Source organism: Pezoporus flaviventris, unplaced genomic scaffold (assembly GCF_033815535.1).
Source record: "Pezoporus flaviventris isolate CSIRO_AGI_PZ_B2104156 unplaced genomic scaffold, CSIRO_AGI_Pfla_v1 ptg000002l, whole genome shotgun sequence".
Lineage (NCBI taxonomy): Eukaryota > Metazoa > Chordata > Aves > Psittaciformes > Psittacidae > Pezoporus > Pezoporus flaviventris.
Window position 1 is genome coordinate 91,009,336 of NW_026892550.1, and position 13,941 is coordinate 91,023,276.

General features: G+C 41.3%; 1 protein-coding gene across 1 annotated transcript in view; it reads right to left on the reverse strand.

Annotated features, from left to right (window-relative positions):
* Window positions 1–1,411: 1,411 nt before the first annotated feature.
* The window catches only part of ISX (intestine specific homeobox), a 28,664-nt gene continuing 16,134 nt past the window's right edge, over window positions 1,412–13,941 (reverse strand). Inside the window, exons 3-5 of the mRNA XM_061466166.1 lie at window positions 7,812–7,963; window positions 3,634–3,750; window positions 1,412–2,962 (exon numbers count right to left, since the gene is read on the reverse strand). Of these exons, the coding sequence (XP_061322150.1) occupies window positions 2,726–2,962; window positions 3,634–3,750; window positions 7,812–7,963 (506 nt within the window). The 3' untranslated portion in view covers window positions 1,412–2,725. The remainder of the gene's footprint in view (window positions 2,963–3,633; window positions 3,751–7,811; window positions 7,964–13,941) is intronic.

Below are 13,941 nucleotides of genomic sequence, written 5' to 3' on the forward strand. Positions count from 1 at the left end.
AAGGACTTGGTCAGACTAAACACTGCTTAGCAACAACTAAAAACATTGGTGTTATCAGCGCTGTTCCCAGGCTGAAAGTCAAAACCACAGCACTGTACCAGCTGCTAAGAAGGAGAAAAATGACTGCTACTGCTGAACCCAGGACAGAGGGAAATCTGCCACTATTAGGTGAGAGGGGATGAAAGCTGGAAGACTAGGAGGTGTTGGGTTTTAACAAGATGCCAGTGCCAGAAACTGCCCCACTCTGTGTCCATTTGTTCTGGTTGCATCCCAAAATAAAATAATGAAATTGGTGAAAAAGAAGTAATAATATGAATTATTATGGCATTTGAACAGCTGCATGTGGATGGAGATGCTACACATATCTGGAAAAATAGATTTTCAGTGGGAAATTCTGAAACTTCATAAATACACAAGAAAGCCCAAGCAAAATTGTTATATGTCAAAACAAACTCCCCAAGTACTGAACTTGCTAGCAAAACAGGAATTCTAAGGCTTTGGTTTTTCAAAATGAAGTTGATGGTATTTGCTCATGACATGAAGCAGTTTCCAGATTCTGGTCAGGCATCATGGCCATGCAGTTATCAGACAGACACATCAAGAGGACAGAAAGTAAGCAATAACCCTAGAAAGCAGTTTGGTTTCTATTAAAAGACTGGTGAAATTAAACCACTCCATATACTGACGAAGAAAAACTGTCACATTATGATAATCCCAGAATCCTCCTCTATGCTACACAAATATTCCCACACAATGATAAGTTGTCCCAGTGTGGGTGCTGGCTTGCAGCCCTTGTCTACTTGGGCTAAGAATCATGGCCCCTTAGCATTAGATGATTACAATGCCAGTGTTTATATTCCAGCTAATCATTGCACAGGGACAATTCACTCCCTGGAAACTGCACTAATGCACAGACTTTGTCTAACCCGGAAACCTTAGCATGAAGACTTTTACTTCTTTAAAGTGAGCCCAGGATTCTTAATCCAGGTGTGTGTGGCTGCAGTTCAGTCACCTAAAGTTGTATGAGGTGAGCACCATTGATAATCCCTGTTGACTTTAATCAGTTAGGTGCTTAAATCCCTTTGTTGGAGCTGAAGTTTAGTCCTGTATCTAACTGGACTGCCCTTTAGTTGACATAAAATGATAGGGATGAAGAGGATATTAAGATCCAAGCAGGGGTGGGAAAAGTCTTGTTTAATATCTGTAAGAGGAGGGACACAGTATATCTGACTTCTGCTGAATAGTTGTGGCCTGGAGAAATGAACCTGTATAGGGTAGGATTTATCTTTTCTTTCTTTTCCTTGAAACAATCACCTACTGCATAGCATACAAGACTCCCAAACCTGAAGTACCAGCCAGACAAGAAAGCTATTGACTCACTGTGATCCACTATGTAACTAAATTAGCAGCTAGAAGAAGGCTGAAGACCTGGCAGCTGTGGTCTGGCTGGAGGGATTTCTGAAGTAAGCAACCTATTCAGAGTCATTAACCTACCTGCACTCCCATGTGCACAGGACAGCCTCCCCAGCAAGCCTTTGGGTCACGATTTGCACTGCTTTTGGACTCTGTCATGAATGGCCACCCTTACAAGTGGTATGTCTGGGAGGGAGACCACATTTTAATGGCTTTGCTCAGTAGCTTGCCCTATGTGTATGCAGTATGTGCTGTGACTGCAAGACAAAAGATTGTTCAACCCTTTAAACAATGCTTTCCAACAGTGCTTCTCATGAAAGTCAGTGCAGAAATTAGTGGTAGGATTGGACTCTGAATAAGCAGGGGGAAAAAAAGCACCATATGTTGGAAGGAGATTAATATTATGTAAATAATAACCCATAGAGTCATCTTGTAAGTGGGCAGGCTGATCTCATTATTGATGTACAATTAAACCAAACTGTGGGGTCAAACCATCCTATTATGTCTAGCAGATTAAGACTGTCTCTTTTCGTTATTGTTTCTGAGAGAGTTTTGGAGCTTTCTTAATTTGGGTCAAAAATGAGAGGCTTCCTAATAAGCATTTTAATTAACCAGCTGAAGAATTCTATTGCCCCCAGAGACTCAAAGTACCAAATCCAGAGCTCAGCACTGCTACGCCTCTCAGACTGTTGTATTTCAGCTCAAACTGTGTTCGTGCCCCTTTATTCAAGTCACCAACACAGCATATCAAACCCACCTCCCTCACACATTGACTACTTTGGGGAAGAAAAGTATCTTCAAAGTCTGATTTTTGACCTAAGCATGTTCTTTGCTCTCCCCAGCGCATGAGGACCAGCATACATGAGGAAAGCAGCATAAACCTGAGGAGGAAAGCCCCTTTGGCTGGACTGTGGGGCTATGCACACCTTGGCAGGCATCTTGCCTGCTTCAATCCACCAATACAATTGGGTCATCCAGCATTGTCTCAGGGCTGAGTAAAACCCCAGTTCTTTTGCAGGGCTGCTCCATGCACCATTCCCTCAGGAAGAGGCTATCATTTGAGTGGGTGGGTTTCTGCAGAGCATGCTGCTCCTCTAGCAGATGGGGAATTCCTTCTTGGTCCATGGTGGCTCTTGCCTGTGCTTGCTAGGCTGCTGTTGCTCATGGTGGCACTCCTGCAGCAAGCTGTCTTTGCATCACAGGCCACCCATCGTCCCAGCAGTCTTGTTCAAGGAGAGGAACCGCACACTCCCAAATTAGTCATGGGTGAGAAAAACATGCCCCAGACTTCCCCTGCTCCCCGTATTCTTCTCTATGTGGAACTGGTGCAGGCACTGCTCCTTTCCAACTTGTGGGGTAGCGGCACACCGTAAGCGGGGAGGACATTGAAAAGCAAGTATGGTTTTGGGAAGGGCAGGAGCTCTAAGTGGTGAGGGATGAAGGAGAGCGTGCTGGGCAGCCAGGCAGTAGTCAGCTGCCCTTGCAGCGGTGAGTAGTATCCCACGGCAGGGATGGTAGCAGCGAGCTTTCTTGGCATCAAGCTTGGAGCCTTTCAAGAGTAAAAATGAAGTCTCAGGTGAATCAATGCAGACTTTTAGTTAAATACAATTTACAGTCAACCTTATCTGCTTCCCTGGTGCTCAGTAATTAAGAAGAAAAGTTTAAGAAGAATAGACTCCCTAAACCCAGTGGTGTGCTGTCACTCAAGTATCAAGGCAAAATACCCTTTTTCTAGCCATAGAAAAACTCCTGAGAGGGAAAGCGCATGTGCCAGCCTAGATCATATTAACTGTCCTGGACTTGGCAAGGATGTAGGTCAGAGGCAAAAATTGCTGGTCAACTTAACAAGGCTGGACGTTGTAAAGAGACACTCTATAAGGAAACATGGCTTTGTCCCTGAAAAAGTCATATTACTTCCTCTTTAGGAAATTTCTGATGGTAAAGATATTTTCAATCAAAATATAATTTAGGGAAGTGATTCAGAAGTAAAAGCGGAAGGACCATCCTGCAAGAGGCACCTCACATCATATTTACAAAACAGAATTAATTTAATGAAGAAATGTGTTATTTAACCATATTTGGCAGTATTTCTCTAAATCATATTTCCATGTTTGTCTTTTCCAGTCCTTCTTCACTGGTATACTCCCATGTGAAGAGATGACCTGGTGAATGATAGCTATCTCTCCCTTAGTGGCTTTTTATGTAGCCTCTGGTACTCACTGTGATACACGACTTGGGAGCAGGGATGAAATCAACTTCTGTCAGATGCTGAAGGCCACCAAAGTTGCCAAATTTTTCATGTTTCCTCCACTTGGCTCGCTGGTTCTGGAACCAGATCTGAATACAGGAAAGAAAGAACGGGTACAGAAATGAACAGGAGATGAAGGAGGAACTGCTCACATCCAACTAATTTTCCTATTCTCTAAGTGAATATCAAAAAAACGTTAACCTCCAGCTCAGCAGAACCAGTGACTGAATCTAAAGGAAAACATCGGGCTTGACACAGCAGCTTTCACAGTTCACATGGGATGACATGGGGGATGTGGGATGACATCCATTTTTCTCTTGCAACTCACAGAAGAGCTAAGATCTACCTATGAAAGAGCTAGGATCTACTGGAAAGACAGAGTCACAGGAAGGAGTATGCCTTACAGGGCTCTCCTGGGGAAGCAGATTCTTTTGCGGTGAAAGCTTTGCGGCAATCAAGGCAAATGGCATTCTGTTTTCCCTAGGAGGTGTGATTTGTCGCGTGACATGGCTTTTTCGCCCTGTTCCCAATTCCCAAATGAATAGACTGGGAAAAGACACACTTAGATGTTTTGCTGGGCTGCAATAAAAATGTGTCGCCAGTGAAGATGTAGTAGCAGGGCTCTTTCTATATTTAACTGGTAACATTTTGAAGTTCACAGAAGAGAACTAAGCACAGACCCAAGGGGATCACTCAGCAGTCTTGAGTGTGTTATCTGACATCTCTTTTTCACTTGAAAGCAGACAGCTAATTTTCTGAGGGGAAGTTTCTTTCATCTGACCAGTCTGGTTTCTGGTGCGGGTACGCAAGTAGTGACTGTGCAGCCACCGTAATGCATCTTGCTGCATTGCTGTGAAAAGTTGAATCCCCCTTTCACAGTAGTTTCTAGCTGGCTTAGGAACTTGCTGCTTGGATGTGCTGCTGCAAGTGTTTCACACAAACACAAGGTGTTAGTGATCAGAACCAGATGCTACTGGATGTAAATATATATGTATTTTAAATCAAATAATGAGCAGCTCAATAATTTCTGCATCTGTTGCCCAGGAAGCAATGCGAATGTCAGGAGCCCTCTGCTATATTGCTGATAGTTAGCAGTATCTGAGGTTACTGAAAGGACAGTTTTGTTTATCTGGGTTTGCATGTGTATGAGAACTGCTTAGTCTGTATAAACTGCTACATTCCCTTTCTACCATGCAAGAATTATATGGTGAAACAGCACCATAAAAATGGCTCCTCTTTAACAGCAACAAAGTGATTGAGGGCAGATGGGGGACTGAAGCCAAAATTCAACCTTTGAAGTGCTCCTTCCGAAGTCTGCACATGGGATAAAGTCCTCACTTCAGGATTTTTTTTTAATTATTATTTTTTATTTCATAAAGGCAAAACAGTATTCACAGACCAAGTGCCTCCTTGTTTTTGCCCATCCAGCTCTCCAATACTCTTACCCGTAAAATGGTTCTTTGTTTTCTTGTGTTTCAGGTCTATTAAGTATCAACATTGATGACCCGAAGTGCTTCTCAAGCAACTTTTTAAGAACTACTGGAGGTAAGTCACCTAGATGTCTGGATTTAAAAATATCTGTCTGTAGCAGCTGCTGTTCAACATTGTCCTTATGGATAAGTGTTTCATCATCGTGTGATACTGTCACCTTACCTGACATTTCCAAGGATAGAGCAGAAATTATGACTGAATATCTATGCCATTTCTGCATTATCCCTGGCAGCCCCACAGTTTCTAGAAAGTAGCAGATCAATATAATTGTTGACTTGATTGTTTGTTTTTTTTATTTTTAATGGACTTTTATTGAGTTTCTAACAATCCTTAATTTTCCCGACCAAAGCTTTGGCCTGTATCCTTCTGCTTTGCTTATTAATTTTTTATAATTTCTTTTTTCTAATATTTACTCATACAGCATTCTTCACTTTGTGTTGCATGTAGGCATGCACACATGCAGGAATATAATTCCATCTATCCACTTAAACTGTTTCACATCAATGATACCTTTGTTTCTTGATTGGAGGACAGAGGCTTTTTCACAGTTATGAAATGCTTCACTTGGTTACCCAATAGTTGCTCACTTGTTTTTTTTGTTTCCAGTTAAATTATCTTTCTGAGGTGATTTGGCTTATTCTGCTTTTAAGTTTGTCAAAACTATTATTTCAAAGTACAAGAGCATGTACAAACTCTTTGCATGCTGTTTTGTTTATATGTGACAAATACAATCAATCAAAATTATAGAATCATAGAATCGTTAGGGTTGGAAAGGACCTTAAGATCATCTAGTTCCAACCCCCCTGCCGTGGGCAGGGACACCTTACGCTAAACCGTATCACCCAAGGCCTCATCCAACCTGGTCTTGAACATTGCCAGGGATGGAGCATTCACAACCTCCCTGGGCAACCCATTCCAGTGCCTCACCACCCTAACAGGAAAGAATTTCCTCCTTATATCCAATCTAAACTTCCCCTGTTTAAGTTTGAACCCGTTACCCCTTGTCCTATCACTACAGTCCCTAATGAAGAGTCCCTCCCTAGCGTCCCTATAGGCCCCCTTCAGATACTGGAAGGCTGCTATGAGGTCTCCATGCAGCCTTCTCTTCTCCAGGCTGAACAGCCCCAACTTCCTCAGCCTGTCTTCATACTGGAAGTGCTCCAGTCCCCTGATCATCCTCGTGGCCCTCCTCTGGACTTGTTCCAACAGTTCCATGTCCTTTTTATGTTGAGGACACCAGAACTGCACACAATACTCCAGGTGAGGTCTCACAAGAGCAGAGTAGAGGGGCAGGATCACCTCCTTCGGCCTGCTGGTCACGCTCCTTTTGATGCAGCCCAGGATACGGTTGGCTTTCTGGGCTGCAAGCGCACACTGCCAGCTCATGTTCATTTTCTCATCAACCAACACCCCCAATTATAACAACTTGTAACTTGTGCTAAGATACTGCTTATTTTGAGTCCTGTAGCTGGTTTTCCCTTGATCCCTTGGTTGACCTTGATTCCCAAGATGAGGTCAAACACAGAATTTCCCATGTCATGTATAACACTGTAAACTGGGAATTCGCCATCTGCCGTTCATACATGAGGGGCTTTTTCTTCTTTTGTCTACATCTCAGGTTGATGTTTCCCACGATAACTCTTCTTTATTTTTCAGCCTACAGATTATAAATATTTTCTAAACAGAAGATTGCCCTGTTCTTTCATGTGATTTGCTGTTCTGTTGGGAACACTGACTAGTAGCCCGGCTTGTGCTTTATACCGTTGGAAATGCATTGTGGGTACAATGATATTGTTAATGGGCATATTATGGCTATGCTGTTCTAATTCTCCCTGTCACCTAACTATAAAGTAATGTCATCATGGTTAGTCAATAGTCCCAGACATGTCATAATCAATAAACTGCTTGGTGTTGAAATTTAATTGTTACAGTGGAATATGTGCATGGAAGTACACTGATGATTCTAGCCTTATGGCAAATACAGAAACTGACTCACGCAAAAATCATCACAACAGTGCCTGGTAAACAACACCAAATTCCAATACACAGTGGAATGTATATTTTAATGTAGCAGATTTCATATGCAGTAAACATTTGGGGTCAATTTTAAGCACAGTCAGCAAGACTACATTACAGCTGGGGGGAACTGAATTAGTTTTCATGCACTGAAATTACAGCCAGGGCATTTATAGCCTGTGATATCAAAACACAGAACATTAAGAAAGCATTTTCATTTGGGCAGTTATTTTTATTTTCTTGAAACCCTGTAGAAGATGGATGTGAATGACAGTTTGTACTGGATGTACATTAGTCTATAAAAGGTTGAAAAATGATTAATAATTATTTTCATAAATGGCCCTTCTGTCAGTACAGAGTCCAACAGGTTGCTCATAACCATCTGTAACTCCTATTTGCTATGCATTTAGTATGCTTAGAGCTCCTGTTAACCCTTTGATTAATCCCATTTGGTTAGTACCAGCTGAGTGACAAATACTTTTTTCCCTATTTGTAAAAGCAGAGCAGTGATACTGGCCTCTTCTGTAAGGTAACAGAGAGGTCACGTATTTCATTAGTGTTGTCAGCCAGGCATAAACTATTAAGAATGTACTCTGAATAAAGAATTGCTGCAGTGAGCATAGCCTTTTGGAGACAAATGTACCTGAACTCTGGCTTCTGGGAGGTTTATCTTTGCTGCCAGTTGATTGCGAATATGGACATCTGGGTAGTGAGTCACTTGGAAAATCTTCTCCAGTTCCTGGAGCTGCTCGGCTGTGAATGTTGTCCGGATTCTCCGCTTGCCTTTCCTCTCAACTGTGTAAACAAGAAAAGGTGTATTGCATTTTATAGGAAAGCGCCAGAGGCCCACAAGAAGATTCAGAAATCCAGCAATCTCTGTAAATTGCTATGCAGGTGGGATGGCACCTCCAGCACCTTCTAGAGATACGCTTACAATAGGTGACTGTCTCCTGAGCCAGCAGTGAATGTGAATGAATTACTTTGTCATTCAAGTCAAAGGAGCCCATTTGCAGTGCTAATTCCATGGATCCACTGCACGTAAAAGGCTAGAAACCCCTATGTATTTTAACCACACTAGCCCTGGATTTGTCATGAAATTCCATTAGTATTGGACCAAACTTTGAACCCTTTTTGTTCCTGTCACATGCACACATCTGTTGCTAATATGCAATCCTGTATTAACTATTTGTGAAGAAACCCTTAATGTAAAGAGAATGGAAGAGTAGATACTGTATTTTGTCTTGGCACTGTTCTCATGCCTGTAAGAAATCACCATCTTTCAGCTCATAAATTTTCCATTCCTATCTTTTCCCATCATGCTGGTCTGTCTTACTTTCCTCAAGCTGTGAGGTATTATTTTATTCCATTGTCACTCTACTCATTTTGATGAATTTTCTCATCCTGCAATATCAAAGAGTACTCAAAATGCATGAATGCTGTAGAGAGAAGTCAAGCATTCCAAACTGACTGATGTTTTCTTCCCATACCGTTCCTCTGGCAGTATTTAGGCATAGCCAGCATTTTCACTTCAGTGTGACAGTGTCATTAAAAATGTTACCTTACAAAGAAAATTCATGGTATACTCCTCATTGCACTATTGTGGTGCGGGGACTTTCTAAACAAGCTTATCCTTAAGAACTGCAAGGCCTTAAAAAACATGGAGCAGCCTACCGGGAACTTTGGCTGCTGTGAATTCCTAAGGGGACTCCCAGGCTGCTCTATTGCTTCACCTGCAGTAGTGGGACCACACTAAACACTTCTCTCAGCACTCCTACACATGTGCTCATACACCAGAGTACGTTATTCAAATTATGAACTCAGTATGCCACATGGTGTAAATTTGAATATAGTCTAGGTTGCTCTGAAATGATGCTTGAAGGCCTGATATCTCGCAAGGATGAGGAGAAAGGAGCAACAGAAGTGAGCTCTAAGGCAGATGATCTGCAGAACGTGGAGTTCCGCCTCATCCCAAAGCTGGAATCCTCTCTGATGCACAAATGGCACTGGAAGTATCTTCTAGCCAATATTGAATGACCAGTGTAGAAAACTATCCCCTAAGTGTTGTGAGTCACAGGATTTTTTTCTGCTGAGGTTGGAAAACTGCAGCCTGATAGGAGCATAAAAATTCTAATATCACTTGTAACTATGATAAGCTTGCTACTCAACGACCTGAAGTAATTGGCAATGACACCACATTGCTTGAGAAAATTACCTTTTTGAATAACTGCTTTGGTCGTATATGGTCTCATGACAACTACCAATTTATACTCTGTAACTAGATGCAATACACTTCCTAAAGGGAATGGTTAACCAGAGAAGATTACCTTAGTCCCTCAAAGAGACTTTGCTTTATGTGCCCCTTTTGCTCAACCATTGGCATAAACTTTTCCTTTCGGAGGCTAAAATGGTGAAAAAAGGTAACTAAATACCTTGGCCAATATAACCTGGGCACTGTGCCAATCAGAAAATGACATTTTTCGTTCTGTAATTGAAACCTCATTGTAACTCTGTTGAGACAGAAAATAAGGGATTAAAAAAATCTGTCCACTGACTTAGTACGAAGGTGCCTAGGACACAGTACCTGGGGACCAGTAAAGAGAATACATTCCATTGTATTTCATCTTCACTAAAACCTCTTGGGTACTTTGAAAGGAAATCAGACATGTAAGAATAACAGAGGAGCATTATTTATCATAAATAACTGTCAATACTCATGTATCCCAGAAGCAGCCTAATAAAGATGATGTCCAACACAGTTAAATCTGTATCATTAGACTTTTCACTGGGCTGTGAAGTACTACACATTAGACTGCAGTGCTGGCTTCAGCCTCAAGAGAAAAATGTTATTTACATTGAATCTTGCTGGCACTACTCTGACAGACATCTGAAATGAGAAATAATTTTGTGCGTTTATGCTGAAGTTAGCAATGGGCACCCTCTCCTAAGAAGCCCTGATTACAAAGCTGCATCTACTTGAACCTTCCCAAAAAAAGGCTGTAAGGGGATTTATTGCTATATAGATTAAAAGGGAAATATCAGTGTTGATAATATAAATCTCAGGGCACTATATGTCCCCTGTAAATATGAAAGAGCTAACAGTTCATAAAGGTGTGTCTTGTCAGGAAGACTTTCACCTCATACCTCTCTGGTGTGAGGCTGGCCTCCATATCGTTCTGGGAGATACTGCGGAGAGGTAAGTTGGAGTACCAAACTTATATTTTGTCAAGCACGTCATGTTCTGTGATATGGTAATAAATCTCTCAGCTGTATGTGCATCATGACAACATATGGTATTTAGATTTCTCTAGCACAAGGCATTTCATATAGCAGATCTTGCAGCAAGTGAAATTTGCCCCAACCTTGTCATGGTCTCAGAAATTTGAGGCCTCCCTGAGATGCCCTTTATGTATCCCTGAACACTGAGCTGAGCTCCTGCTTCAATGCAAGATAGAAGAGTGGCTCCACAAACCTCGGAGAAGCTGCAGTCTACTTCCATCCCTTCAAGAGTGGAGCAAGAGATCCAAGCTCAAACTGTGATCACCTCCTTGCTCCTGTGGTCTCCACTGTACATAAACATCTGGGATGCTGGCAGGGTTCTTGTCCTGACAGGTTTTGTACACCCTGGCATTCTATTCAAGCAATCAGAAAGCCTTCACGAGAATGAGAACAAACCTGCCCAGCTCCTGGAAGATTTCTGAACTAGCAAAAAATCCCAATGCTCCTTTTAAAAAAAAGTATTAATGAACTGAAATACAATTTCATGACTAAGCAAATTAAGAACCAACTGTCTACATTTTAAAACCTAAGATGTCACATCAAATAATAAGTAAAAAAGGTAGATTTTAGTATTCCATCAGAATGTATCAGCCAACTGTATGAGCCCTCATTGTAGCAGACACCATACAAACAGCATTTATTAGTTCTTGCCTGTAAGCACATATGATGACAGCTATCGTCTCCTCTTCCTAATGGGGAATCAAAGCTAAGGCAAGTGCCCAAACCAGAAACTACTACCTGAACTAGAAAGGAATGGTCTACTCTATTAGACCATGCTAGCTGGAGGACTTCTCCATAGAGAGTATGTTCATACACACCAGAGACAATTATGCCACTATCTATCCTTGGTTACCACCATAAGAACTTGTGGGTGCTGGCAGGGCACTTGGTACAGAGCTTATTGGATTAATCAACCTAGATGATCTCAAGAAATCAGCTGCTACAAGCAATGCAATACCATCTCCACAGGGCCAAGGTGTGGAGCAAACTCAGTACTGAAGATCATGAATTTAGAAGGAGCTACAAAGTCTACCCTACAATGAAAATACAAGAATGAGATAACAAAGTCTGTGCACAGCTAGTGTAGGTTTGAGAAGAAACTTTTAGTTGAGCTGGAACATCTTATGGTACCTAGGAGGCAGATCTATTGCCTTGAACCCCACAGTATTTTAAACTGCTGGAGATGGGATGGGAAATTGATCTGTCAGATAATCGCTTACAGCATTCTGTCCCACCTGTAGCTAAGAAGTGTCCAGAACTAGAGAGCATAGCTTCAGAGAGAACAGGTTTGTGAGTTTCTGGTGTCTCATAACACCTTCTTTTGGTATGAAAATGACCCAGATAACTTGGTGATGGGCAAAAGAAACTCCCTGTCAGTTCACTCTTACATCCTCCACATCTTTCCCTCTTGAAAGGCGAACTTTTTTACAGATGAGACTCTTACATAAGGAAAAGGTCTACACAGTGCTCAGAAGTGTCAACCCTTCTGAAATCAGATTTTTCAAAGCTGAAACTCATCATATTAAACAAAATACAATAACATGACATCAGCTATGGGCCAGTAGAGACTGAAAGACAGGATTTGATTTCAACTGGAAATTAAATTGCTAACTCCTGTGAACTAATCAAGGCTTTTGACAGGAGGAAATCTAGAAAAGTGCATTTTTTTCTGTCATTCTATTTTTGTTTATTATAAAACAACCCCTATAAAAATACAAAAAATCCGGAGCTATCCATTAACATTTTTTCTTGCAAGATAAAACTTTTTCTGACTGTAGTGTTGATACTTCTCTTTGCCTTTGGACCTTAGCTTAGAGATCCCATAGCAAACAACTGCATTCAGAATTACAGTCTAATAAAGAATGTGGGTGGAAGATATAAGGCTAGAAAGTGTTGGAAGTGTAACACTTGCTTTACAAACGTGGCTCTAGAGTCTCTGGGGAAATAAGATTCTGTCTGAGTTTCCTGAGCTATTTTCTATGTAAAAGCGGGAGATATTCAAGTGTGTTTTTGTGCTCTCTTGAAAGTCACTTGCAGGTTAGCTGAAACCAAGCCTGAAAATATCAGGCAGCTAAATATGTCAGCATTTGCAGACACTTAGAGATACAGCTGTCTATACATTGCCTTGGCAATTGGAAAATTGGCATTGGAAGGACCAAGATTCTCTACAACAGTAGAGCAGTATAGATCCTTTAAATTCAGTCACAGGCTCCATTTGACCCTGCAGATCCTGCTTTATTACTAGGTCAGACTTGGAGCAAGTTGAAACATCTGATCTTCATAGAAATACAGATTCTTCTTGAAGGTGCATGGTGAAAGGATGAGATCAATGGGTAAAAATTGCAGCAAATAAAATTCTGGTTGCACAACAGGATGGTTTCCACCATGAAGGTGGCCTGACATGGGCCTGGAGAGTCTGAGAAGTCTCAGTCCTTGGAGATATTCTAAACTTGACTGGACAAAGATCTAAGTAACCTGATTTAAGCTGGCTGTGCTTCGAGCTGGGGTTGGGCAAGATGGTCTCCAGAGGTCCCTCCCAACTTACTTCATTATCTGATCTCTGATCTCCAAATATCCACATGGAATGAAGCCTTACCCCTCATCATTCCTTTCCGAATGAGTAAGGGAATTTAAGGCTCTGATACTATGCATAGCTCAAGGAGTCTTATTTGCAATTGCTTGTTTACACAGTTTTAGCTTAGTGTATTACAACTTATTTCCACTGCCTAGTATAACATAGTCACAAGATATTAGAGGTATGAACAAACCAGTACTGAAGACTACTGCTTGTACCTGAGTTTGCTAAGTAAAAGATGTGCAGCTGCAGCAATGCCATGCCTGGGCAAATTCATCCTGGACTATAGTCTATAGTTGGCATATAGCCTATGGTACACCTTGTACTTCTGTTTCTCAGCTTCTCAGTGTTCCTGAACCAGACAGATAAATGCTACTTCAGGGAGATCTTTGCAATTGCATCTCCCATTTGCACTTAGCCCATTAGCAGTCTAAGACTACCATATCAAGACTACTTGGTCTTGTTATAAGGGTACATACTTATCGCCTGTAGGGATAAGAAATTAAAAATCCAAGAGGAAGGCTGGAAGTCAGTGGTGGCACATATCTGCTTTGGAGTATGTAATGTAGGTAGATGAAAGATGGTGGGATCAGTTTATCTTGCTGCAATACTCTTTGTCATTTCTGGACAGATACCCTCTCATGGTATGCAATAACCAGATCCAAAGATTTTGCTGCTTCTTTGACAAGAAGAGAGAATGTAGTCACATAAGCAAGAAAGTGGCTTTAGTTACATATTCTCAGAAATATATTTTTCTTTATGTCATAAAGTTGTATCATTTGTTTCTCAAAAAAAAACTCAAAAGCACTGAAAAAGGGCTTCATTATACCTGTTTAAGTTCTATTTTTTTCCTTTTTAGACCCTTTAAAAGGTGTTTCTCTGTCTCTTTAATTCATCCAATTACACGTATGTGGGTTTCCCA